The following is a 25,409-nucleotide window of genomic DNA, read 5'->3' on the forward strand; positions in this document are numbered from 1 at the left end:
AGAGCGTGGGTCCCTTGATATAGGAAAATTCCTTGTCAGCATAAGTCATAAAAGGTCCCAATGGGCAGTATGTGAAAACAAAGAGGGTTTTATTGACATTTTATGTTCTCAGAGAAAAAGACTCGCATGTAAAAGCTTGACATTTGATTTATTCACACTTTATTTTACACATAAATTCCTCAATATATGGGGTAGAAATAATTTTTCAGTTTAATAGGAATTTCATATGATTACAGTCACAAAATTGGCACATGCTACTAAAAACTGAACACACAGAGCTAGACACAGTTTGCAGCTTTCTGCCAAATTAAGTTTCAACACGGATCACCCTTCATCTTGGAAGGGTTTGCAGTGGCTGTAACATCAACCAGAGGATGTCTGAGGTCATAAATGACTGCTTACAAAAGAAAACCTCTTTTCCAAGTGCTACTTGTTTTATAGAAAAATATCACAAATAAAATTAGCCTCTTCCCAGTGTTCATTTCAGTCATTTGATACATGGGTTCAAGCCATTTTCACCATCACAGAGACCGTGGCCCACAACGTGAAGATAGTTATTGATAAAATGTACCTTGTCCACCATTACCAGAGTGGTGATGACACACTTAAGGCTCACTGATTATAGATGGGAGTGAATTCAAACAACTTCAGCTGTTGGGCACACTCATTACTTGTTCCTAGTTTGAGACTCAGAAAATCTTGAGAAACATGACAAAATTTGAATTTCTTCCTGATACAAGAAGTTTGTCAAAATCTGTGCTTATAAAATGTATTTGCTTTTTAAGAAAGAAATGGCTCTTTTCATGGTTGGAATCTTAGATGACAGACTCTAATCAGGACCCGCTTCCTGGAGGGTGGGGAGGGATGGTTCAAAGACAACAGAGAGAGCCTGTCATCGGCCACATGGTAATGGTTTCCTTTCCTGTGATGAATTTTAAAGAAAAGAGGCCCCTTATAAGCTATGTACAGCAGTGTACACCTCAGTTTTCTCACAATTACTTCCTGACGGGTACCTGTCGCACCACATGGGCACACAGACTCTGTAGCGTTACTGGAGGGGTGAAGTCTTCAGTGGGATCATGATCCGGGATTCCATTTCCTGAATTAGTGGGACTGAAAACAGATCAAGATTACTGAGCTTGCTGTCCTTCAAACTCGTGGCTAGCAATGTCAAGAGGACACAGAATAGTTCTGTTTCTGGGAGGCAGCACTAATCTTAGCAGAAATATGTAGACTGTCAACCAGTCAGCTAGCAACCTGCTATTAAGATCAACACACCTTTCCTGGAGACTTGTTCTACTTGTGGGAAATAGGAAAGCCCATACGGTGAGAAAAGGTAATTTCTCAAATGGTTCTTTGAACTAAAATAAATTTATAATAAAACCAAGCAATCATATATTTGAATGTATCCTATACAAAGGAACAGATATACTGTACTCTTAAACTGCTGAGTGAAACATGCCTCTGGTAATGGACAACAGGTATAAGCATAAGCCACAAAACTTCATACTCATATATACTTTTTTTTTCCTTTGGTGGCACTGGAGTTTGAACTCAGAGCCTTGTGCTTACTAGGCAGACACTCCACCACTGAGTCATGCCTCCAGCCAATTGTATGATTAATTTTTTTTTTTTTTTGTCCTGGTTGTAGGGCCAAAATTTAGGGCCTGGGTACTGTCCATGAGCTCTTTTGCTCAAGGCTAGTGCTCTACCACTTGAGCCACAGCTCCACTTCCAGCCAGGGCTGGCTTCAAACCTCAGTCCTCAGATCTCAGTCTACTGAGATTATGGGCAAGATTACAGGCATAACCACAGGTGCCTGGCTTATATAATATTTTAAAGGAAAAGATAATAGAAATATATTTGCTAGACTAACTTACTCTTTCATCTTCTTGGTAAATATATGGGTTTAAGGTGGAAGTTCTGCTTCCAGTTTTCTGGTGGTTATTTGGAGATAAAAGTCTCATGGACTTTCCTGCCTGGGCTGGCTTTGAATTGTGATCCTCAGATCTCAGCCTCCTGAATAGGGTTACAGGCCACTGGTGCCTGGCACGTCTGTCTGTCTGTCCTTCCTTCCTTCCTTGCCTTCCCTCCCTCCTTCCCTTGCTTCTTCCTTCCTTCCTTCCTTTTCTTTTCTTTCTTTTCCCAATGCTATGGCTCAATCTATGGCTGAGCTATATCCTCAGGCCTCAATTTTTTTTTTTTAATTTTTTTATTGCTAGGGATTGAGTTCAGTGTCTTGAACATGCTATGCAAGTGCTCTACCAGTGAGTTAGATCCCAGCCAAAACCATTCTAAGTTTACATATTTTTTATTTTATTTTATTTTATTTTTGGAGTCCGGTTGTAGGGCCTGAACTCTAGGCCTGGGCGCTGTCCCTCAGCTCTTCAGCTCAAGGCTAGCACTCTACCACTTGAGCCACAGCGCCACTTCCGGCTTTTTTCTTTTTTCTTATGTGGTGCTGAGGAATCGAACCCAGGGCCTCATGCATGCAAGGCAAGCACTCTACCACTGAGCCACCTTCCCTGCACCTGAGTTTACATACTTTTTTTTTTATTTTTTATTTTTTTTCCGGTTGTGGGGCCTGAACTCTGGGCCTGGGCGCTGTCAATCAGCTCTTCAGCTCAAGGCTAGCGCTCTACCACTTGAGCCACAGCGCCACTTCCGGCTTTTTTCATTTTGCTTTATGTGGTGCTGAGGAATCGAACCCAGGGCCTCAGGCATGCAAGGCAAGCGCTCTACCACTGAGCCATCTTCCCAGCCCTGAGTTTACATACTTTTTAATTGATGTACTAAGCTATTCTTTTAGGAAATGGCAATTTTGATGAAAAAGAAACCTTCAAAAAAGTTGGTATTACAAATTTTCAAAGAATATAGGAATCTACAAAAACTGTGCTATTGCAGAATTTATAAGATCCAATATACCAGGCAACAAACATAATTAAAACAATGAATAGATGGGCACGGATAGCTCATGCATATAATCCTAGTTATTCAAGAAGCTGGAAATGGAGCTCTGGCTTAAGTGGTAGTGCACGACTTGAGCACAAAAGCTTAGGGACAGCATCTTGGTCCTGAGTTCATGCCCCACTACCAGCACAAAAAGGAAAAGCAGCAAAACAAAGCAAAATGAAACCAAAACAAAACAATAATCTTTGTTTTTGAGTCCAGTAGTAGGGCCTGAACTCTGGGCCTGGGCGCTGTCCCTCAGCTCTTCAGCTCAAGGCTAGTGCTCTACCACTTGAGCCACAGCGCCACTTCCAGCCTTTTCTTTTTCTGCTTATGTGGTGCTGAGGAATCGAACCCAGGGCCTCATGCATGCAAGGCAAGCGCTCTACTACTGAGCCACCTTCCCAGCCCAACAATAATCTTTTTAAAGAGAGTCAAGTAAGTATTAAAATTCTGGTTATCTCTCATCTGTGCAACCTCTTCACTATCCTAGCAATATATATTTGGAAAGTAAACAAACTAGCCAGAGTGAAAAAATGCAGCTAGAACAGTAAGATAAACGGGCCTGTATTACCTGTATAGTATACCAATTCTTCCCAGCCATGTTTGTGCCATGCTGCATTCCGAATATCTTCTCTGGTCTGAAGATCCTTGTAAGCTTAAAAATAACCACAAAGAAGCAAGACTTAAGACCAGGCATGATGCTTGGCACACCTACTAAGCTGGTAAAGGACTTAGTACCAAGCTCAGAAAATTGTGACCATGTTGTTCTGGCCAAACTTACTGTTAGTTTCTGTAGGAGAAGCAAAGTGAGCTTATATATATATTTTTTTTTTGGGTCTGGTCGTGGGGCCTGAACTCTGGGCCTGGACACTGTCCCTCAGCTCTTCAGCTCAAGGCTAGCTGTCTACCTTCCAGCTTTTTTCTTTTTGCTTATGTGGTGCTGAGGAATCAAACCCAGGGCCTCATGCATGCAAGGCAAGCACCCTACCACTGAGCCACCTTCCCAGCCCTGTGATCTGCTCTTAAAGTTTTACAGTTCAGTAAATCTGAGACACTTTTCAAACCATTGAACTTCCTCAATAACATTCAATTCAATTGGTGGTACTGTGGACTGAGCTCAAGGCTTCAGCTCTTAAGACAGTCCAGTTTACTGTCCATCCCAAATTTCCCTATTGTTTATGGTTTACAATTTAAGGTTTGCTCTACCGTCCAATCACATTATGACCTCCATTAGAATTTAATTAGCCATGTATCTGAAATCTTATAACTCAAAATGAATGGAAGCATACATACCCCAGAGGTGATGAACCATGTATAGCTGCCCAATCTGAGAGAAGAAGCCCCCCACTGCCTCATTACTGTCCTGTCTGAAGCGGATTGCTCGGGCCCTGGAAGAGGAAAGACAAGGCTGAACAGACTATAGGCCCATGCCATTTGCAGGCAGGGAAAGCTGTTAAGGTGGATAGGTTGCTGTGTCTAAGTGGGGAGTAGATTAGGAGACTACATTTCTCTCACACCCAGGGAAAGCTGTGTAGAATGAAGCCTCATTTTTTCACAAAAGCAAATACTGAATTGCTATGAAATTATCAGAGTGCAATCAAAAGCAATTCTAATGGATATAAAATGTAAATACACCTTTCTGTAGGTATACAATGCATGATGCAATTATTCCAAATAAAAACAGCAACATGGGATATCTGGTTTTGTCACTAATTCTTGACATAAAGTTGAGGGAATCAATAGGGGAGGAGCCAGGCAACCTAAATAGAACTGCTTCTCTAAGAATACTCTGGGAGAAAGTGGGGGAAATCTGGTACAGCCCCAGGATGTCAGAGGACAGTGGAGCCATTGCTACAGAACGGGGTTGGAAACAGATGAAGAAGCCAGAGAGAGATCCAGGCACTGAGTGAGCTGTGAGTCTCAGTGGCAGGGAGTGTGAGGGTGGGGCTTCTTGTCAGCATTTTACCAGCACTGTCTCCAGTGCAAGCGCTGGCCAAATGGGTATTAAGACATTCTGTCAGCTGATAGAGGAAAAACAAAGGAGGAGGTAACAATGCTTGATAGGAAATGTACTCATTACCTTGCTCATGTAACTATAACCCCTCTGTACAGTATTTTTACAATTAAACTATTTAAAAAAAAGTACATCGGGGCTGGGAAGGTGGCTCAGTGGTAGAGCGCTTGCCTTACATGCCTGAGGCCCTGGGTTCGATTCCCAGGACCACAAAAAGAAAAAAGCTGGAAGTGGTGCTGTGGCTCAAGTGGTAGAGTGCTAGCCTTGAGCTGAAGAGCTGAGGGACAGCGCCCAGGTCCAGAGTGCAGGCCCCACGACTGGACGAAAAAAAAAAAAGTACATAAAACACTTGGTACACATAAAACTGTGATTACGTTGGTTAAAAATGGGCACCTTAGCCAGGCTTGGATGGCTTATGCCTGTAATCCTAGCTACTCGGAGGCTGAGATCTGACGATTGCGGTTCAAGGCCAACCTAGGCAGGAAAGCCTGTGAGACTCTATTTTCCAATAAACCACCAGAAAACCGAAGTGGTACTGTGGCTCAAGTGGTAGAGCGCTCACCTTGAGCTGAAGAGCTGAGGGACAGTGCCCAGGCCCAGAGTTCAAGCGCCACAACCGACAAAAAATTCCTCATCACCACATAAGCACAAAAAGCCAGAAGTGGGCACTGTGGCTCAAGTAGTAGAGCACTTGGCTTGAGCTGAAGAGCTGAGGGACAGCGCCCAGGCCCAGAGTTCAAGCCCCACAACTGGCAAAAAAAAAGGGGGGGCACCTTAGCTGGATGCTGGTTGCTCGTATCTATAATCCTAGCTAATCAGGAGGCTGTGGTTCAAAGCCAGCCTAGGTAGGAAAGTCTGTGAGACTCATCTCCAATTAAACACCAAAAAGCTGGAAGTGGAGCTGTGGCTCAAGAGGTAGAACACTAGCCTTGAATACAGAAGCTCAGAGACAGCACCTAGACCTTGACTTCAAGCCCCAGGCCTGGCATAAAAACATGGGTAACATAGCTAGGTGTTGGGGACTCACACAGTAATCCTAGCTATGCAGGAGACTGAGATCTGAGCATCACAGTTCAAAGCCAGGCCAGGCAGACAAATCCAGGAGGTTGGAACTTAGAGAAATGGCTCAAGTGGTAAAGTGCCAGCCACGAGAGAAAAAGTATGGGGCTCTGGGTTCAAGCTTGGCTACTGGCAAAAAAAAAAAAAAAAAAGGAAAATTTGTAATAGGTGCCTTTTTTGTTTGTGTTCCAATCCTGGGGCTTGAACTCAGGGCCTGTGCTATTTTCTAGCTTCTTTTGCTGAAAGCTAGTGTTCTACTTGAGTTGCAGCTCCACTTCCAGTTTTTTTTGTTTTTGTTTTTTGGTGGTTAATTGGAGATGAAGGTCTCTTGCCAGGGCTGGCTTTGAACTGTGATACTCAGATTTCAGCCTCCTCAGTAGTTAGGATTATAGGCATGAATCATAGCACCCAGCTAATTTTTTTTCTTTGGGGTCCGGTCGTGGGGCCTGAACTCTGGGCCTGGGTGCTGTCCCTCAGCTCTTCAGCACAAGGCTAGCGCTCTACCACTTGAGCCACAGCACCACTTCCAGCTTTTTTCTTATGTGGTGCTGAGGAATCAAACCCAGGGCCTCAGGCATGTAAGGCAAGCGCTCTACCACTGAGCCACCTTCCCAGCCCCCCCTTATGTTCTTTTTATACTTAGTAATGTAATCTGAATTCCTAAAAAATATTTAAAAATTATTTTTCCCAACACAATTTTCTAGAGTCAAAGGTGGCTGTGAAGGGAGAGTTGCTACCAGAAGCAAAGCTGGAATCTATGATGGACGTCCTCACTGTAGATCACCAAAACATGTCAGTCAATGCTGCCTGAGCTCTGGCCCAGCCTTAGTCACAACAGCTTCCCACAGTTAACAGGCCAGGGGAAATCTGCTCTCATCTACTGTGAGAGCCACACCACAGCTGCAATCACAACCAACTCAGGCTCCTCCCTGGTGAAGGAAGGACTCTTGCCACTTCCCCCAAGGTCATCCAGAAACAATGTGAAATTTGTTAACCAGCACCCTCACCTTTCGAATTATGTAATCAGTATCACCACAAAAATTACCAATCTATGGATGAAGTATTGAAATTAAGCAAATCAATGTAATGTGCATTGCAACCCTGCTCAGAAAGGAAAAAATTTCATTGATAGTGTTACAATTTCCAGATAATTCAGTTCATTCTGCATTTTTCTAATTTAGTCATAGAAGGCAAAGAAAATATACTTGCCTTAGCTTGGTAATAATCAGAAGCATGTACTGAAGATATCACCATCTTAGTTACCTATGTGTCAAAATATAAATTGAATGCCACTGGCTTTATACACTAAAGAAAAAGTAACTGACTAACCCACCACATCCTGTGCATTCCATGGTGAGCAAGTTTTAACACTAACCACACACCAAGCTATGGAGCATGCTGTGGACATCTGCATGCCTGTCTGGCCACTTGACGTCTCTTCTGTTGGGTTCAGGTGCTCAGTGTTCATGTCCCTCTATGTACACTTCCTGAACAACTGACAGACTGTCTTATTTCAGTGGCTGCCTTGTTTCACTTTCCCATCAGCAGTAAATGAAGATGTAAATGCCTGCCGTCCAGGAGGACATCGTGTTAGTTATGCCATCCAGTGAGTACTGAAGTTGTTTATCACTGCAGGTTTGCTCTGTATTTCTATAATACTAAAGATGTGGAATACTTGCGTGTGTGGGGGGGGCATGCTGGACTTTGAATTTAAGACCTCATACTTCATAGGAGGCAGGTGTTCTATCATTTGAGCCACATCCCAAGCCTTTTCCTTTTACTTAAGTTTTTCAGATAGTGACTCAGGTTTTGCCTAGTGCAGCCTTGGCCCCGTGTAACTGGGATTATAGACATATGCACCACTGTACTAGCTTTATAGGTAAGATGTACTTGCTAGCTTTTTGCCTGGGTTGGCCTCAAACTGAATTCTCCTAATCTCTACTTCCCACTTAGCTGGGTTTACAGGCTTGAGCCACAGCACCTGGCTGAAATATTTTTCATGTGTTTATTAGAATTTTCTGGTGAAACACATATCCAAATCCTTTTCCCATTTAAAGAGATATTTTAAGCCAGGCCTGGTGGTACACATCTGTAATCCTAGCATTAGGGAGGCTGAGATAGGAGGAGACAGGGTTCCAGGTAAGCCTAGACAACAATGCAAGACCCTGTTTTAAAACACCAATAAATAAATGTTTTATTTACTTTTCTTGTGGGAAAAAGACAACACTGAACTTAACATTCTATCTATTTTCACGTGTGTAGTTCAATATCAAGTGTAAGCACATTTCCGCACACATGTCTACAAAACTTTGTACTTTGCAGATTTGAATCTTGTTACCCACTAAACACAAACTTCTGCCCCCCCCTGCCCCCTTTTCAGTTTTTGTTTCTATGCCCATTTCGGATGTTCCCACAAATGAACTCATACACTGTTCACCCTTTTGTGACTGAGGTTGGTTCACATAATATTGTCCACTGTGTACCAAGTGACAGGACCTTTGTTTTTTTTTTTTTTTTGGGTCTGGTTGTGGGGCCTGAACTCTGGGCCTGGGCACTGTCCCTCAGCTCTTCAGCTCAAGGCTAGCGCTCTACCACTGAGCCACCTTCTCAGTCCATAGCATTTTTCTTAAGATTTTTTTTTTCTCCTTAGGATTCACATTGTGGCTTAAAAAATACATGATTAAAACCAATAAAATCAATATCAATAACATACTCACCAGTAATTACCCCACTCAATCATGGTTCCCGGCTGAAAAGAGATGAAGACTTTGGTTAGTTCTTCTATGATAAAATAGAGAAGCAAGAGTGAGTATGACTGTACTTGTTCTCATTCCACAGAGGAAATTGTATTTCATGGCTTCATAGACTAAGATGACAAATGTACAATGATAACCTGTTTATGATGGGAAGTGGCGCTGTGGCTCAAGTGGTAGAGCCCTCGCCTTGAGCTGAAGAGTGCAGGGGCAGCGCCCAAGCCCAGAGTTCAAGCCCCACAACCGACAAAAAAAAAAAAAAAAAAAAAATCAAAACAAGACGTAGGTCCATACTACAAAGACCACTGAAAGACCCTGCTTCATTTTCTCCAGCTCAGGACTTGGGCACTGTCCCTGAACTTCTATGTTCTACCATTTGAGCCACAGCTTCACTTCTGGCTTTTTCTGTGATTAATTGGAGATAAGAGCTTCATGGATTTTCCTGCCCAGGCTGGCTTCGAACCAAGATCCTCAGAACTCAGCCTCCTGACTAGCTAGGATTATAGGTGTGAGCCACTGGCGCCTGGCTGAGGTCTTTCCTTTTAAAAACAAAAATGTTATTTAGGAAAAAAAAATCAAACATATATATTATATAAGACCATACAAACAGAAGAGCATAGTAGAATAGAAAAAAATGAGAAAGAAATGGGAGAACTATATAGGGAGAAAATTAGCCAAATCAAACTCTTAAGGCTAACCTCCATAACAGAATCTACACTCCAGGTTTACTGTCAGCAATTGGAGGCTTGCTCTTCTTCCTGCCTCCATACTTACTCGGAGCTGGTAGGACCTGAGCTCGTATATATTAGGCCCTGCCCGTGGGACAGGCTCGTTCCAGAAACTGAACTCCAACAGCAGCTGGTTCTTCCTGGAGAGAAGCATGTCACTTCTTGCCTTCCGGAACCTCACAAATTCCTTCGGGTAAAAAAGATACTCTCATGAAATCTTCTAATTCTTACATATAAGTGTAGTTTAGAAACTGTGATGTGCCCAGAGAATACTATCATAGAAAAGGTAACTTAAAGTCCCAGATGGCCTGAGACAATCCTTTTTATTTGTTGAACCAGTGTGAGGACCCACAGCACTCACTTGTACTGCTGGGTGTCCAGAGATACACAACAAATACATGCTCACCGTATTATTTAAATGACAATGTAAACAAAGGGGGTGTGTGTGTGTGTGTGTGTGTGTGTGTGTGTGTGTGTGTGTGTGTGTGTGTGTGTGTGTGTGTGTGTGTGTGTGTGTGTGTGTGTGTGTGTGTGTGTGTGTGTGTGTGTGTGTGTGTGTGTGTGTGTGTGTGTGTGTGTGTGTGTGTGTGTGTGTGTGTGTGTGTGTGTGTGTGTGTGTGTGTGTGTCTACTTGAGCCACAACTCCACTTCTGGCTTTTGGTGATTAATTTGAGATAAAAGCCTCATGGAGCCCGGGCCAGTGGCTCATGCCTGTAATCCTAGCTACTCAGGAGGCTGAAATCTGAGGATCTTGGTTCTGCGGTTCGAAGCCAGCCTGGACAGGAAAGTCTGTGAAACTCTTATCTCCAATAAACCACCAGAAAACCAGAAGTGGTGCTGTGGCTCAAGTGGTAGAGTGCTAGCCTTGAGCTGAAGAGCTCAGGGACAGTGTTTAGGCCCAGAGTTCAAGCCCTACAACTGACAAAAAAAAAGTCTCATGAACCTTCCTACACAGGAAGGCTTCAAAGTGCAATCCTTAGATCTTAGCCTTCTAAACATTTGTGAGCCATTGGTGCCTGGCTTACAAATTTTTAATTTTTTAATGTCCGTAAGCAGTGTTGGAGCATATTGGAATGGAGGCTACTGATGGCCACAAAACAACTCCCAAGACATTTATACTCTTGTGGGAGCTTCCATAAAAGGCTTTCTTTCCTAATTATGTGTGGCTGCAGATGTGGCTCGGTGGTAGAGTGTTTGCCCAGTGTGTTCAAGATCAAGCTCCAAGAAGTGAAGGGAGGGGCAGGATGGCAAAGTTGGCCCAAAGGAATACCACATGTGCTGACATTCCCTGAAGCAGATGGACATTGGGTAACCTAGGACTTCCTGTGTCTACCATGCAGACACGCTGGCCTCAATGTATTGGCTTATTAGTTTAAAAGTACAACTGGAGTTTTATTTATTTATTTTTTAGCAGTCCTGGGGCTTGAACTCGGGGCATAGGCTCTGACCCTGAGCTCTTTTTTTTTTTTTTTTTTGGTCCGGTTGTGGGGCTTGAACTCTGGGCTTGGGCGCTGTCCCTCAGCTCTTCAGCTCAAGGCTAGCGCTCTACCACTTGAGCCACAGCGCCACTTCCTACTTTTTTCTTTTTGCTTATGTGGTGCTGAGGAATCGAACCCAGGGCCTCATGCATGCAAGGCAAGCGCTCTACCACTGAGCCACCTTCCCAGCCCCGACCCTGAGCTCTTTTGCTCAAGCACTCTACCACTTTAAGCCACAGTGTCACTTCTAGTTTTCTGGTGGTTACTTGGAGATAAGGTCTACCCTGCGATGGCTGGCTCTGAACTGTGATTCTCAGATTTCAGACTCTTGAGTAGGTAGGGTTACAGGTGTAAGCCACCAGCACCTGCTACAATTGGAGTTTTATAACAAGAGCTGTCATTTTAATAATATTAACACTGGTAAGCATGAAATAGTAACTCCACGCTTCAGGAATCCAAATTTCTACCACAAAATTTCTACCATAAAATTTTTTAACCACAACTTGATTTATGAAACAATGACCCCTCTGTATATCACCTTTACAGTGACAATAAAAATATTTAAAACAAGAGAAGAAAAAAAATTCCACTCCCCCAAAATACACCCTTAGAGGCTAGAGGCATGGCTTAGGTGGTAGAACACCAGCAAATTAGCAAAAGTGTCAGATACGAGTTCAAGCCCCAGTTTCAAACAACAGAAATTTTTACCACAAAAACAGTGTTTACTAACAAAAATTAAGGAAAGAGAAGTCATTTAATTCTGTACTAACACATTTTGTATTATTAGACTGAATAAGTATACATTTTTTTCAAAACCATTACCTGATTTTCTCTGAGTTTACTCATAACCTCCGTGAGAGCTGGATAGCCTCCTTCATAGCGCCACAGGTGGACTGAAATGCATTTTAAAAGACAGCACACACTCAGAGCTCCACAATACCCTAACCAGGAAAATATCCTAGATACGTGTAACAAAAACATAGTGCAAAACTAATGTTCCATGTACTGTAGTGACCTGAGTTAAGTAACAAATGAACTGTAATGTGTCATGTAATTGACACAGCAATTACATTACAAAGTCTTTCTTTCTTTCTTTCTTTCTTTTTAGTTTGTTGTGGGGCTTGAACTCTGGGCCTGGGTGCTGTCCCTAAGCTCTTCAGCTCAAGGCGAGCGCTCTACCACTTGAGCCACAGTGCCACTTCTGGTTTTTTGGTGGTTAATTGGAGATCAGAGTCTCATGGGCTTTCTTGCCTAGGCTGGCTTTGAACCATGATCCTCAGATTTCAGCCTCCTGAGTAGCTAGGATAACAGGTGTGAGCCACTGGAGCCTGGCTATAAAGTCTTAATAATAGATTAAAACACTAAAGATAATAAACAGTAGTTTTTAATGAATTATTGAAGAGACTACTTTAGCCATAAGATTAGACTGAAACTTGAAAAACTATGATTAATAAAATAAGTATTCAATTAGGAAATTATTTGAATGAGTACAAAAAGGCTTAAGGAAAATGTGTTTATTTCAAAGACCTACCAGCTTGATCCTGCTCGCCATACCATGTGTTCCAAGTCCCCACCAAAGTACAAGGGTAATGCTTATCTTCATGAATCTTTGGCAACACCTCTTGACTTAAAGAGAAGAAACAGTAACACTAATTAAACAACCAAGAAAATTTACCAGTGGTCCACACAAACAGTAAAAAGAAAGAGACCACCTACGCTGGGTTCTGACAGCTGATTTCAGAGCACATTTATGATAAAATGAGGCCCAAAAGGTAACCTTTAAGTTGAATTCTGTTTTACACTATCACCTCACTTATCAGAAGCTTAGCTTTCAACCCAAGCTTTCTACAAGAGTGGGCAGCAACTAAAGTATAAAAGCAATGAAGAGGCAATGGTTCCTAGATTGCAGGACTTCTTGCTGTCTCAGGGAAAGAGCACTGCTTAGGAATGTAATGTTTACAAAAACGTGGTTCTACTGGACATCAGTGGGGTTATGTGGAGGTGTGGCTCAAAGTGGTAGAGTGCTAGCCTTGAGTGAAGTAGCTCAGGGACAGTGTCCAGGCATTGAGTTCAAGCCACACAACTGACTAAAACAAAACAAAATAAACAAACAAAAACAAACAAACAAACTTGGTTCTGCTAGTTCTAACAACTAAAAACCCAAAAACATGAGAAAGGGAAGAGAGTCAGACAAGAGAATTGGTACAGCAGGTAGAGTTACCAGGAAGAGAATAGGCAGGCCTCAAAGAAAGGAGAAAGAAAATGATGAGCACACAAGGCCTCAATCTTCAACAGTCCTAAATAGCATCATCAGGGCCAAAACTAGAGCTATGCTAGAGGTATTACATATGCTAGAGGTATTACATATTCACACAGAACACAGCAACCAGTTTGTTACCTCTGACCATACAGTATGGACCAGTGGCTGAACCACGGAAGACAATGGCTAGACATAATTTACCAGAGGCTTCATAATTTACCAGCTGGGCTCTGTGGAAACCCTCCCAAAGGATGATGCTATGTGCAAGGATGGTGAGAGCAAGGGCCACACTGTTTTACACCAGGAGAAAAGCTCAAACCCACACAATTTCTGAGCAGAAAAATGGTGATGAAATATACAGTGCTCGTTCCACAATGGATGCAAAAGGACTTCAAGGTCAGAAATGGAGCCTGACCAACCCTGGCCTTACCTGAATGGAAGTTGTCAGGCAGGCAGTACTTATGCCCCCAACTAGACAGGCCAGACGAATCTCATTATAAAAGCCCCTGAAAACCAGGCAAGACTTAAGTCTTTATGTTCTGGAAACTGGAAGTGTCAAGAGAAAAGAAAAAAAAAAACACAGGAGGGAGAAAATGGATCTGAAACAGATTATCCATTATCCTTTGGGATAATGGATTACAGAGTGGGGTGCTGATAAGGGAACAGTAGCCTGGAAAGGCAGTCAGAAGGGAGGGGAACTTGGGAATGGGACTTGGCAGACTACAAGAGGCAGATGTCAGAAGAGAAGGAAACAAGCAGAGAACCCAAAGGTATCACTGGATGAAGAATGTAGCTTCTGTGACTGACTAGTCACAAGGTCTAAGGACAGGCAAGTGGACAGTGCTGACAGGAAGGTGGTTTTGCATGTTGAGGTTTGAGGCAGCTGATACTAATACGGATAGGCAGAATAAGACAGGAGGTGAAACAGTAAAAATGGGATGAAGATAATCCAGTGTAGAAAAACGCAAGTGTGGAGAAAACTGTTCATTTTATGAGAAAAGATAGAGATAAACATCTATTCTGTTTCAGGTCATTTTTAAATAAAGAGATACACTGAGGTGAGCAAGAAATTCTATGCTGTTGCATTTGACTAAATACCTAAAAAAAACAAACGAAAAGCTTTGCTTCTGAAAATTGTTCTGAGTTCTGGAGACAAAAATCATTTGCCTTCTCAATATTAAAAGGTCTTTGTCTTGTATTTGTTCACAACTAATTGTTAAAATACTACTTTGTTTAACTATGAACTGAGCTAAATTTTCCCAAATTTTATCAGAGGTATGGGTCTTGTCATAGAACAATCAGCTCAGGGGTCACAGATTCTGGAAAATAATCACATATGTACAGGATACTTTTTTCCTCTCTTTTTTTAGTGCTAGTCTTGGGGCTTGAACTCAGGGTCTGGGCACTGTCTCTGAGTTTTTTGTTGTTTTTTTTTTTTTTGTCAGTCATGGGGCTTGAACTCTGGGCCTGGGTGCTGTCCCTCAACTCTTCAGCTCAAGGCTAGTGCTCTACCACCTGAGCCACAGCACCACTTCTGGTTTTCTGGTGATTAATTGGAGATAAGAGTCTTACAGACTTTCCTGCTCGGGCTGGCTTTGAACCTTGATCCTCAGATGTCAGCCTCCCGAGTAGCTCGGATTAAAGGTGTAAGCCACCGGCACCAGGCTCTCCCTGAGCTGTTTTGCTCAAGGATAGTACTCTACCACTTGAGCCACAGCTCCATTTCTGCAGTTTGGTAGGAAACTTGGGGATAAGAGTCTCACAGACTTTCTTGCTCAGGTTGGCTTTGAACCTCAGATCTTAGCTTCCTGAGTATCTAGGATTACAGGTATGTGTTACCCAGCTTTGTTGTTGTTGTTGTTGTTAGTCATGGGGCTTGAACTCTGGGCCTGGGTGCTGTCCCTGAGCTCTGTAGCTCAAGGTGAGCACTCTATCACCAGAGCCACAGTGCCACTTGCAGTTTTCTGGTGGTTAATTGGAGATCAGAGTCTTATATCTCAGACACCTGAGTAGCTAGGATTACAGGTATGAGCCACTGGCGAATGGCTTTTTTTTTTTTTTTTTTAAGATAGGCTCTCACTATGTAAACCAGGCTGTTTTTGAACTAGCAACTATCAGCCTCAGAGTTCAGGGATTATAGGCATAACCTGAGCCCTATGCGGAACTTTCATGTGCCAGTCTCTTTAGGAGGAAATCTAGCAACAGTGGAGATCACAGGACAATGAGTTCTAATTCTTTTTTTTTCTTCTTCTTCTTTTTTTTTCTTTTTCTTTTTTGGGTCCGGTCGTGAGGCCTGCTGGGCCTGGGCGCTGTCCCTCAGCTCTTCAGCTCAAGGCTAGCGCTCTACCACTTGAGCCACAGTGTCACTTCCGGCTTTTTTCTTTTTGTTTATGGTACTGAGGAATCGAACCCAGGGCCTCAGGCATGCAAGGCAAGCGCTCTACCACTGAGCCACCTTCCCAGCCCTGAGTTCTAATTCTTAACCCTCAAAGCTGTCCAGAGATGGAATTTATTTATGCATGATTTGCCAGGAAGGTCTGCGAAGAGACTTAAGCACTGGAAGAACCGATGACTAGATGGTGTTGCACGGCTCCTGCCAATCTTCAAAAGCTGGTAGCATTCTAGACTCTGAGGAGACCATATGAGGGGTTAGCTGTTTAAAATCAAAACGCATAGGCAAACCAAACAACTCAGTTTAAGTATAAACAGTTGGATGCTGGTGACTCACATCTGTAGCCCTAGCTACCAGGGAGATGGAGCTCAGGATGATTAGGATCAAGGCCAGCCCAGGGAGGAAAAACTTACGGAGACTCATCTCAACAAATAAGGTAGGTGTGGTTACATCTGTAATCTCAGTTGCATGGGACCAAAAACACAAGACTGTAGCAGAAAAAATAACTAAAGCCTAAAGGGATGTGGGTGTGGCTCAAGTGGTAGAGTACCTGCTCGGAGAACTCGAGGCCTCCAGGAGATAAAATACACCAGTCTCTGCTATCAAGTATTAGTAGAACTAACAAATCCTAAAATCACTTTTTCCCAAGGAAAAGATAGTTCAATATACACACCAAATTTTGTTGTATGCATCTAGGCACTCCGGTTTAACATTGTGAACTGAAACAAAAGAAAATTCAATAATGAATTTGTTTGAATAAACAACAAAAGCAGCTATGAAACGTGAACCTATTACTCACATTGCAATTTGTACAAACTGCTCGTTTCCCTTTTGGCTAGGAGATTAGAATGAGCATCTTTTCTCGGGTCAACTTTCCTGACAAATAAAGATTTTAACCAGCTGTCTTCTCGGGGCCTGTTATCGGATGATGTCACTCTCCTGTGGAATAACAAACACAACAGTGAGTCTCAGCCAGCAGGTCGTGTCACATGCCACCCTGCTGTCTTCATCAGGCCTACACTGTGTCCTTGCCCTGTGCTCTGAACCTAGGCACACAACCTCGCTTGGCCATGTGCATGCTCAAGAGCAGCAGCAGAGACTACCATGTGGACAATCTCACGCCTCACAGTGCAATCCTAGTAGTGCTCTTCCCCTGCCCCAGGACAGCTTTGACAAAGACCTGCTGGGTGCTGGGGGAGATGAAAAAGCACTATGGCTGAAACAGTATGAATATACTCAATGGTAGTGAATTGTACACTTAAAAATTATCCCAGTGATATATTTATGCGGTATTTTAATACAAGGTGTGGTGCAGTGGCATCTATCTTGAAGTTTCAGATCAGCTCTGGCAAAGGTTAAGCAGATCCTCCTCTCACCAGCGGCTGGTCATGGAGATGTGTGCCTGTCATCCCAGATACTCAGGAGGCAGAAATAGCAGTGGGAATTGAGATTCAGGTCAGCCTGGCCAAAAACATTAATCAAACCCTAAGAGCTGAGGATCTGGCTCAAGTGGGAGAGCACTTGCCTAGCAATGAATCCGTGAGTTCAAACCCCAATACCTCTAAAAAAAGGGAGGGGGGTTTGGTTTGGAAACAGATAAAGGTTATGATTATGTAGCATAAATCTAATACAACTAATGCTACTGAGTTCCACACTTAAAGGTGATTAGAATGGGGATTGGGATGTGTAAGGGTTGTGAAGCAGACACTTGTCCATGCATGGCCCTAGGCTGCATTCTTAGCAACATGGAAAAAAAATGTGCAGATAAATTTGGCTGAAGCAATGATCTATACTTTAACCATGACACTCTAAGTGCCCTCTTAACACCCACAGGCTTGCTTGGTGAGAACACAAACTTGGATGACCTACAGGACAGTGTAATATTTTATCAAAACTTACACATGATTTTGGCCCAGCAATTACACTAGTCATTTCACACAGGCAGCTATATTTATCTAAGTGCTGGAGACTAAATGCACAAAAACATTCACTACTTGCATTCCTTACACTTCTTTCCTAATGCAGATAATTTAAGGTGCACTAAAACAGATTAATTAATTAGGGAATGCCACAAATTAAGAAAAAAGAAAACATCAAGAGGAATGGTTGCTTCATGTCCTCAGGAAAATAGGTTCTCCACTGCTTCTTGGGATGCATACTTAGGTTCCATGCTGGAACAACACAAATTCCTATTATTATGCAACAATGTATTTTAGAAATAGCAGTATTCTAATTTCATATTTGCATGCATTAATATCAACTGCTTTTGATTCCAATCCCCACCTCCCCTCCCATTTTGTGCCAGTACTGGGGCTTGAACTCCAGGCCTAGAGCTCTACCACTTAAGCCACAGCTCTATGTCAAGTTTTTGCTAGTTAAATGGAAATAAGAGCCTCAAGGGGCTGGGAATGTGGCTTAGTGGTAGAGTGTTTGCCTAGCATGCATGGGTTCAATTCCTCAATACCACATAAACAGAAAAAAACAGAAGTGGCGCTGTGGCTCAAGTGGTACATTACTAACCTTAGGCGAAAGAAATTCAGGGACAGTACCCAGGCCCTGAGTTCAAGCCCCAGGACTGGACAAAAAAAAAAAAAATAGCCTCAAGGCTTTGTCCATCTGGGATGGCTTTAAATCTCAATTCTTAGATCTCAGTCTCCTGAGCCACCAGTATTACAGACACAAGTCACTGGTAACCAGCAACATTTTCTTGTAAAGTCAACAAAAATGTATGGGTTTAAATGTGTTTTAAAAAGAAGCTGGCGACTCTTCTTTTGGCTTTTACTCTATGTTAGAATCCCTTATTTAATGGTTATATTCCGGAGTGGGTGATTCTGGAGCTACTGTTTCTCACTTGTATAATGTACAAAATACTCCTAGAGAATGCACTTAACACACTCAGGTGGGAACCTGATCTATAGTGATTAACTTTCTACAACTATTTTTTAAATAAAAGTTTCCCAAAGTTGAAGACACTGTATATTAAAACTTCTAGCTCTTTAACAAACGGCAAAACATATGGTGTTTTTCTTTCACAACTCTTTGATTAGAAAAAAACTGAATTTCAAGAAGACACCTTTCCATATGAATCAGGGTAAAATTTATTTCAATAAAAATAAAAACATTTGCCAGGCACCAGTGGTTCACACCTAGATTCCTACTTAGGAGGCTAAGATTTGAGCATCTTGGTTCAAAGCCAGCCCAGAGCTGGGTGCTAGTGCCTCATGCCTATCATCCTAGCTACTCAGGAGGCTGAGCTCTGTGGATCGTGGTTCAAAGCCAGCCCAGGCAGGAAAGTTCATAAGACTCTTATCTCCAATAAATTACAAAATAAACTGGAAGTGGAGCTGTGGCTCAAGTGCCCCTTAGCAAAAGCAGCTCAGGGACAGTGTGCAGACCCTGAGTTCAAGCCCCAGGACCAGAAAAAAAAAATCCACTTGCTGGTTGCTGGTGGTTCATGCTTGTAATCCTACATACTCAGGAGGCTGAGATCTGGAGATTCACAGTTTGAAGTCAGCCTGAGCAGAAAAGTCTGAGGGACTTCATTTCCATTTAACCAGCAAAATGCCAGACTGGAGATGTGAAGTCAAGTGAGAGTGCCAAGCAAGCAAGCCAAGCAGGAGCAAGGCTCTGAGTTCAAGCACAAATATAAGCAGCCAGGTGCTGGTGGCTTATGCCTGTAATCCCAGCTACCTAGGAGGGTACAATCTGAGGATGGTGGTTTGAAGGCAGTCAGGGCAGGAAAATCTGTAAGACTCTTATCTCTTATATCCACTAACAACAACAAAAAAAAAAGAAAAAAGAAAAAAAAGCTGGAAGTGGTGCTGTGGCTCAAGTGGTAGAGCACTAAGTCGAGCAAAAAACCCTCAGAGATAGTGTTCAGGCCCTATTTAGTTATATAAATACAAATGACAAACCCTCCCCCCTACCGCTCAAATTTGTTTAGAATGTTTTATATGCCACCTTTTTAGATGTTTAATATCTCATGAGATAAAATGACAAGCAGATAAATTATGATAATTTTTACAATAGATATTAGGGATATGGAAGTGTTTTGTAAACAGAACACGCTCAGCAGAGGAAACAGTCAGGATAGGACACATACAAGAATCTCTGAATCCTGGTCTTCAGAGGGGCAGGGTGAAAGCAGACCCTCCTCCCTACCCCTGAGGATCTCAATTACTTAGAACTTGAGTGGTGATTGCCTTGACACATGAAAGCAGTCTACTCCAGCCCTGCTCACCATTGATTGCAAGCCTTGCAATCATCTGAGTGTCAGAGAGCCAAGCTGACTACTCTATAGGTGATCCCAGTCTTCTCACTGTGTATGACCAGCGAGAAGGAGGTAAAAGCTACAATGGCTGTCAGAGTAATAGGAAGCTGGCAAGGCATCAGTCCTTTACTGACAATGACAATCACCAATGTCAGGAGTCTCTATAGCATCAAGTGATAATCACCAATGTCAGAGGTCACCATAGCATTGAGTGATAACACCGATGTTGCGAGTCTTATAACATCAACAGAGGAGGGAGCACCAGTCTACAAAATATCAGACTCGAAGTAGAATAAGCATGAGGGGAGTGAGATTCTGTGAGCATCCATTTGAATCAGATACTGAGCCTGAGCCTGTTCAGCCACATGGGAAATTCTATTAGCAATCACCCAGAGTCAGCATGGGATGCTGTGGAAGAAGATGTAGACACACATAGACATACACACACAGTTGATGCTCAAGGGAACAAATCACAGCTTCTGAGGAACTGAGGGACTCCAGGAAAGACATTCAGCTGTCTTAGAAGACAAGTGGGCAGATAAACAAGGCAGGTGATAATCCAGTCAAAAGGAACAGCATGTACAAAGGCAAAGAAAGAGTCATGGAAATAAGTGACCTGTTTCTGACATAGCAGAGTTCAGGAAGGCAGGAGAGCAGGGAGGGGGAGGATGGAGAGAGATGTAACAACAGGGTAAAGGCAGGCAGGGTAGTTAGGCTCTTGCACAGCTTACGTAGAGGATTGCATCCTGACGTGGCATGATGCTGGCAGCTTTTCAAGTGTGGACAAAGCAGCCTGGCAGTGCTGTGGCAGATGACAGCGGCCATGTAGGCAGGCATCAACAGTCCTGGGCGCCTGTGGTTGCTATGCCTAGCAGCTACAGGCAAAAAGGGTATACAAATACACATTCACTGGACGGGCAAAGGGTGGTCCAGGGTTAAGCAGAAACATTCTTTTGAATATATTTGAAAGACACTGTTGAGGTTGGGGTATGTAGTGCAGTGGCAGAGTGCTTGCCTATCCTACATTCCAAGCCCCAAGTTTAATTTTTGGCACGGCAAAAACAAACACCCTCCTGAGATGAAAGGTTGAAGCAGGTCCTGATCAGCTGCGTAAAATGGTGATAAGGCTTCGTTAGAGCAAATGGAAAAGATAAGTATATTGAAATGTATTAAGACCCCATGACCAGGCAGCAGGATCAGAACAGGCTTCCTCATTTGACCCTCAAATATTTACTAATGGCACACAGTATGTGCCAGGCCCTGGGCAGCTGAGGAACAGAGGAGAAAACAGTCCAGTTCTGCCTTCAAAGTGCGGAGATTGTAGGAGGGTTACTGAAGCATAATCATCACTCAGTGTCAGGCAAGGGTTCAGAGATACTGGTGGTAGGTAGAAAGGCAAGGAGGAGATGAGTCCAGGTTAGCTGGGAGGAAGTTAGAACTGGCTGAAGAAGTATTTGTTGATCCAAAGTCTTGTAGATAATTTGTCAGGTGGAAAAGAAAAGGATATGTTAAGGATTATGTGCCAAAACCAGGAGCTTGCAAACACCACTGGTTCCAAGGAACTTTTGTGTTGGATAGCAGCAGCTATCCAACCCCACTCCTACCACAAAGCCCTTGTGCGAACCACGTTAAACCTGTTTTCTAAGCTGATACTATAGAGACCCATTTACCCATCTTTCATTTTGAAATACTTCAGAGAAGTTGAGGAAGGATAATCAATACCTTGCATACAGATTTAAAAAGAACCTGTTACTATGTCCAATTTCTATTTACTTTTTATTTTTTTCTGGTACCAGGGCTTGAACTCAGGGCCTCACTCACACTTGGGTCAGTTGGAGATGACTAATCCATGCCTTCAGCCCTACTTTTTAATTTTTACACAAGCATTTGCAAACAGTGTATGAACTATTATTACACCAAAACAATAATTCCACATCTAATATCCACACCCCCTATTGGCTGGGAGATAGAGAGTGGATGAGAAAAAGGATTAGGATCCAGAGTTTGTATAATAGAAATCTTTGTAATGTCTTGTTAGAAATTTTCAGATCTCCTCTTTAGCGATAGGTTCAAGACCATGCTCTTTGTAAGATTCAAACAAGTGCTGCTAGGGGCTGAGATGAGGGTCATGGATGGAAAAGACAGAATGAAGACATGCTAAAGACAGAACTATTACAGTAGCAACAGATGGGGGTGGGGGTGGGGGTCGGGCTTGAGGAAGACCTGCTGGTTTCTGGTTTGGGCCACTAATTGAAAGATGCTTCTTTGGAGAGAACGAAGAGGAACAGGCTTTGTAGAAGCATGAATTAAACCTGGGTGCAGAAGCCTTCCAGCACTTGCAAGACACTCATCACTCTGGGCCTGGCACCTAGCTGCACTAGGACATACACTGGGCTGGGGTGCCCAAGAAGTTGCACTGCTTTCTAAAACGGACCCCACAGGGTTACCGTAGCATGCCTGTTGGCAAAGCCAGTTTTCTTCTGTCATGCTGCTTAACCTGACAGATGATGGCCTCCTTGGGATGATACCTCCTTCTGGTAGCAGTCACATACCACCTTCCTGGATGCTCTTTCTAGCTCCCTTTTTGGCCACCTCACCTCTACCTGCCTGCAAATGCTCATATGCCAGAGTTTGTTTCTCAACCTCTTTATCATCCATACTCCTGCCTCAAGCCATTTCTGTGGTTTTAAAAATCATTATGAAAAATTTCAATCAAATACCCAACAGCACACAGAAGGTCCATATGCCCATCAGCATGTAGCCTTCCTATTGTCTTACCCTTTGTGCTGGTATTAGCACATAGTTGCCTCCAGCCCAGACACCAGCCCAGACATCTGAGAGGACTCACACTGGTTTTATCTACATGAATAGCAAACTGCCCTTGCAAACTTCCCAAGTTTCCAAACTTGAGCAAGAAAAAACCCTGATCTTAAGTCCCAACACTGGCACAGAAAACAATAATTAAAAAAAATCACCTTGGAAACAAAAACACCAAATGTAAGTAATTTGGACTTTGAGTATCAACCCCAGGAAGGGCACACTGCACCTGCAGCCTCACAAAGGAGAGTTCTAACATCTTTCTTCCTTGCATCTCTTGCTTTCTGTGAGTTCCACCTCCTAAGACTCAAGTGCTATTACTATGATGACACTAAGTCATAGTAGTGTTTGATCCTCAGCACTGCAAAACAAAACAATAAAAAAAGATCTGAGGACCGCACTTCAAAGCCAGCTCGGGAAGTCCATGAGACTTATCTTCAATTACACCAAAAAGCTGCAAGTAGAGCTGTGGTTCAAGTGGTAGGGCGCTGGCCTTGACCAAAAAAAACTAAGGGAGGCCTTGAAATCAAAACCCCAGGACCTGAACTATATATACATATATATATGTATATATGTATGTATAAAATAAATAACAACAAAATGCCAGTTCTATTGCTTTCCTTGTTAAAAGACAACTATATTTTCCAGAGGCCCATCAACTGCTATCACCACCCAAAGGGCAACACTAAAACGAACCAGTGGAAGAGATTAAAGGCAAGCAAGCAAGCAAGCGGGGATGTGGGGTATGGCACGTGCAATGTCAGGGTGTCAGACTGACACCCGAACCTCATCCCGAGAAGGAAGTTGGGAAAAAGTTTCAATGTGAATAGTTTCTCTTCGGCTGCAAAAGTGTTGCGGTTGGCAATAGTTTTGGATACACTGCTTTCAAGGGCAAGTCAAGGCTGTCCGGGGCCGGGCCTGGCGCTCCGCCCTCACCACCTGCAAGGCCAGTTCTCCGGGGACGGGGACCCGGTTTCTCCTCCACCCGCGGCGGCCGCGGCGAGGGCCGGGCGGGAAGCGCAGGCCGCGTCAGGCCTGGGCCTCGGGTGCCGCGCGGCTGGGTCAAAGTCCCGCGAGCCCGGGGAGGGGGCGGCGCGGCCCGCCAGCCCCGCGGTGGGCTGTGACCTTGAACCCGCAGGGGCTGCGGGGCGCCCGCGCGCGCGCCTTGACCCCGCCGCCCTCCCCGCGGCACGGCCAGGCCGGGGGCGCAGAGCCGGGCAGCGGCCTCGGCACCCTTCGCCCCGCGGCCCCTCCCCAGCCGCGCCCGGAGAGGGCGGCGCGGCCCGGGGGGCGCAGAGCCGGGCAGCGGCCTGGACGCCTTTCGCCCCGCGGCCCCTCCCCAGCCGCGCCCGGAGAGGGCGGCGCTGCTCACCGGAGCCCGGGCTGGAGGCTGCAAGGGGCGGCCCGCTGCAGAAGGCCGCCAGCCGCGGCCGCTCCTCGGGCGCGCAACACTCGCGCCGCCATCTTGCTCCGGAGCCTAGGCTCCCACCGCCCGAGCGCGGCCGTGACGCCGCCACCGCCGCCGCCGCGACCCCTCCCCCGGCCGGGCCTCGGAGGCTGGGGCGGGGCGGGGCGGGGCTGGGCAGGGCGCGCGGCCGCTGCGGTGCGGGCCGCCGCCGCCAGGGGGAGCGCGCGGGGTCGCGGTGCGCGGGGCCGGGCCTCGGCGACTGGGGCAGGGCCGGACGGGCTCGCGGCCATTGCGCAATGCGGGGCCGGGCCTCCGGGGCTGGGGCGGGGGGCGGGGGGAGGCGGGCTAGGACGCGCGGCCGCTGCGGTGCGCGGGGCGGGGCCTCGGAGGCTGGGGCGGGGCTGGGCACGCGGCCGCTGCGGTGTGCGTCGCCGCCGGCAGAGGGAGCGCACACGGCCGCGGTGCGCGGGGGCCCAGCCCGGGAGACCTCGAGAAAGGTCGGGGCTTCGGGAGCTCGCCGCTCCGAACACAGCGGCCAAATGAAGGTGGGCTCGGGGCAGTGTACTGGGGACGGGGCACAAGAATGGAAGACCTCTGTTGCTCGAATCTGAAGCCCAGGAGCGGGAAACCATATTCCCACACCTCGCGCATTTTGGTGTGTGATGTATTCACATCTCAAAAAACACTTTGGAGAGAGGAAGGACGAGGAAGAGCATAGAGCGGTACATACACATAGCAAAATACATTAGGTAGTGAGCCTGTCATCCTAGATACTTAAGAGGCTGAGATTGAAGCCAGCTTGGGCAGACAAATCCACGGCTCATCTCTAGTTAACCGGCAAAAGTCACCAGTGGCCCTGTGGCTCAAGTAATAGAGCACCAGTCTTGAGTGAAAAAGCTAAGGGACAGCACCCAGGTCCTGAGTTCAAGCTCCAGGGCCTACATGTGTGTGTGTGTGTGTGTGTGTGCGCGCGCACACACACACACACACACACACACTATCCGCATGTACAGAAAGATTATAATACGGGGCTGTGAAAGGGGCTCAGTGGTAGAGCACTTGCCTTGCATGCATGAGGCTCTGGGTTGATTCCTCAGCACCACATCAGCAGGAAAAACAGGAAGTGGTGCAGTGGCTCAAGTGGTAGAGCGCTAGCGATGAGCTGAAGAGCTGAGGGACAGTGCCCAGGCTCAGAGTTCAAGCCCCACGACCGACCCCCCAAAAAACAAAAAGGATCACAACGCAACCTCTTTGTATAAAGTAGCACAGAGTAATAAA

The 25,409-nt window shown here is 44.8% G+C and overlaps 1 protein-coding gene across 2 annotated transcripts; it reads right to left on the bottom strand.

The window, feature by feature from the left end:
* Nucleotides 1-129: 129 nt before the first annotated feature.
* Nipsnap2 (nipsnap homolog 2) lies at nt 130-24,253 on the bottom strand. Of its 2 annotated transcripts, XM_070035633.1 has the most exons (10): nt 24,096-24,247; nt 16,436-16,575; nt 16,310-16,355; nt 12,516-12,610; nt 11,807-11,877; nt 9,553-9,693; nt 8,743-8,774; nt 4,246-4,340; nt 3,524-3,607; nt 130-1,113 (listed from the first exon to the last, which is right to left on the bottom strand). In XM_070035633.1, exons 1-10 carry the CDS (start codon nt 24,185-24,187, stop codon nt 1,049-1,051), a joined length of 861 nt encoding a protein of 286 aa, XP_069891734.1. In that variant the 5' UTR covers nt 24,188-24,247; the 3' UTR covers nt 130-1,048. The 2 variants fall into 2 exon arrangements, with proteins under 2 accessions (XP_069891734.1, XP_069891735.1); XM_070035634.1 differs by lacking the exons at nt 11,807-11,877; nt 16,310-16,355 and having other exon boundaries at nt 24,096-24,253.
* Nucleotides 24,254-25,409: the final 1,156 nt, after the last annotated feature.

This window comes from Dipodomys merriami, unplaced genomic scaffold (genome assembly GCF_024711535.1).
Source record: "Dipodomys merriami isolate MVZ:Mamm:240054 unplaced genomic scaffold, mDipMer1.0.p SCAF_26, whole genome shotgun sequence".
Classification (NCBI taxonomy): domain Eukaryota; kingdom Metazoa; phylum Chordata; class Mammalia; order Rodentia; family Heteromyidae; genus Dipodomys; species Dipodomys merriami.

Coding starts and splice junctions, on each gene's coding strand:
- Nipsnap2 (XM_070035633.1), bottom strand. CDS start 24,187: ATGGCGGCGCGAGTGTTGCGCGCCCGAGGAGCGGCCGCGGCTGGCGGC. Junction 16,576..24,095: donor AGCCTCCAGCCCGGGCTCCG/GTGAGCAGCGCC, acceptor GTTATTCCACAG/GAGAGTGACATCATCCGATA. Junction 3,608..4,245: donor CATGGTTCATCACCTCTGGG/GTATGTATGCTT, acceptor GTTATTTTTAAG/CTTACAAGGATCTTCAGACC.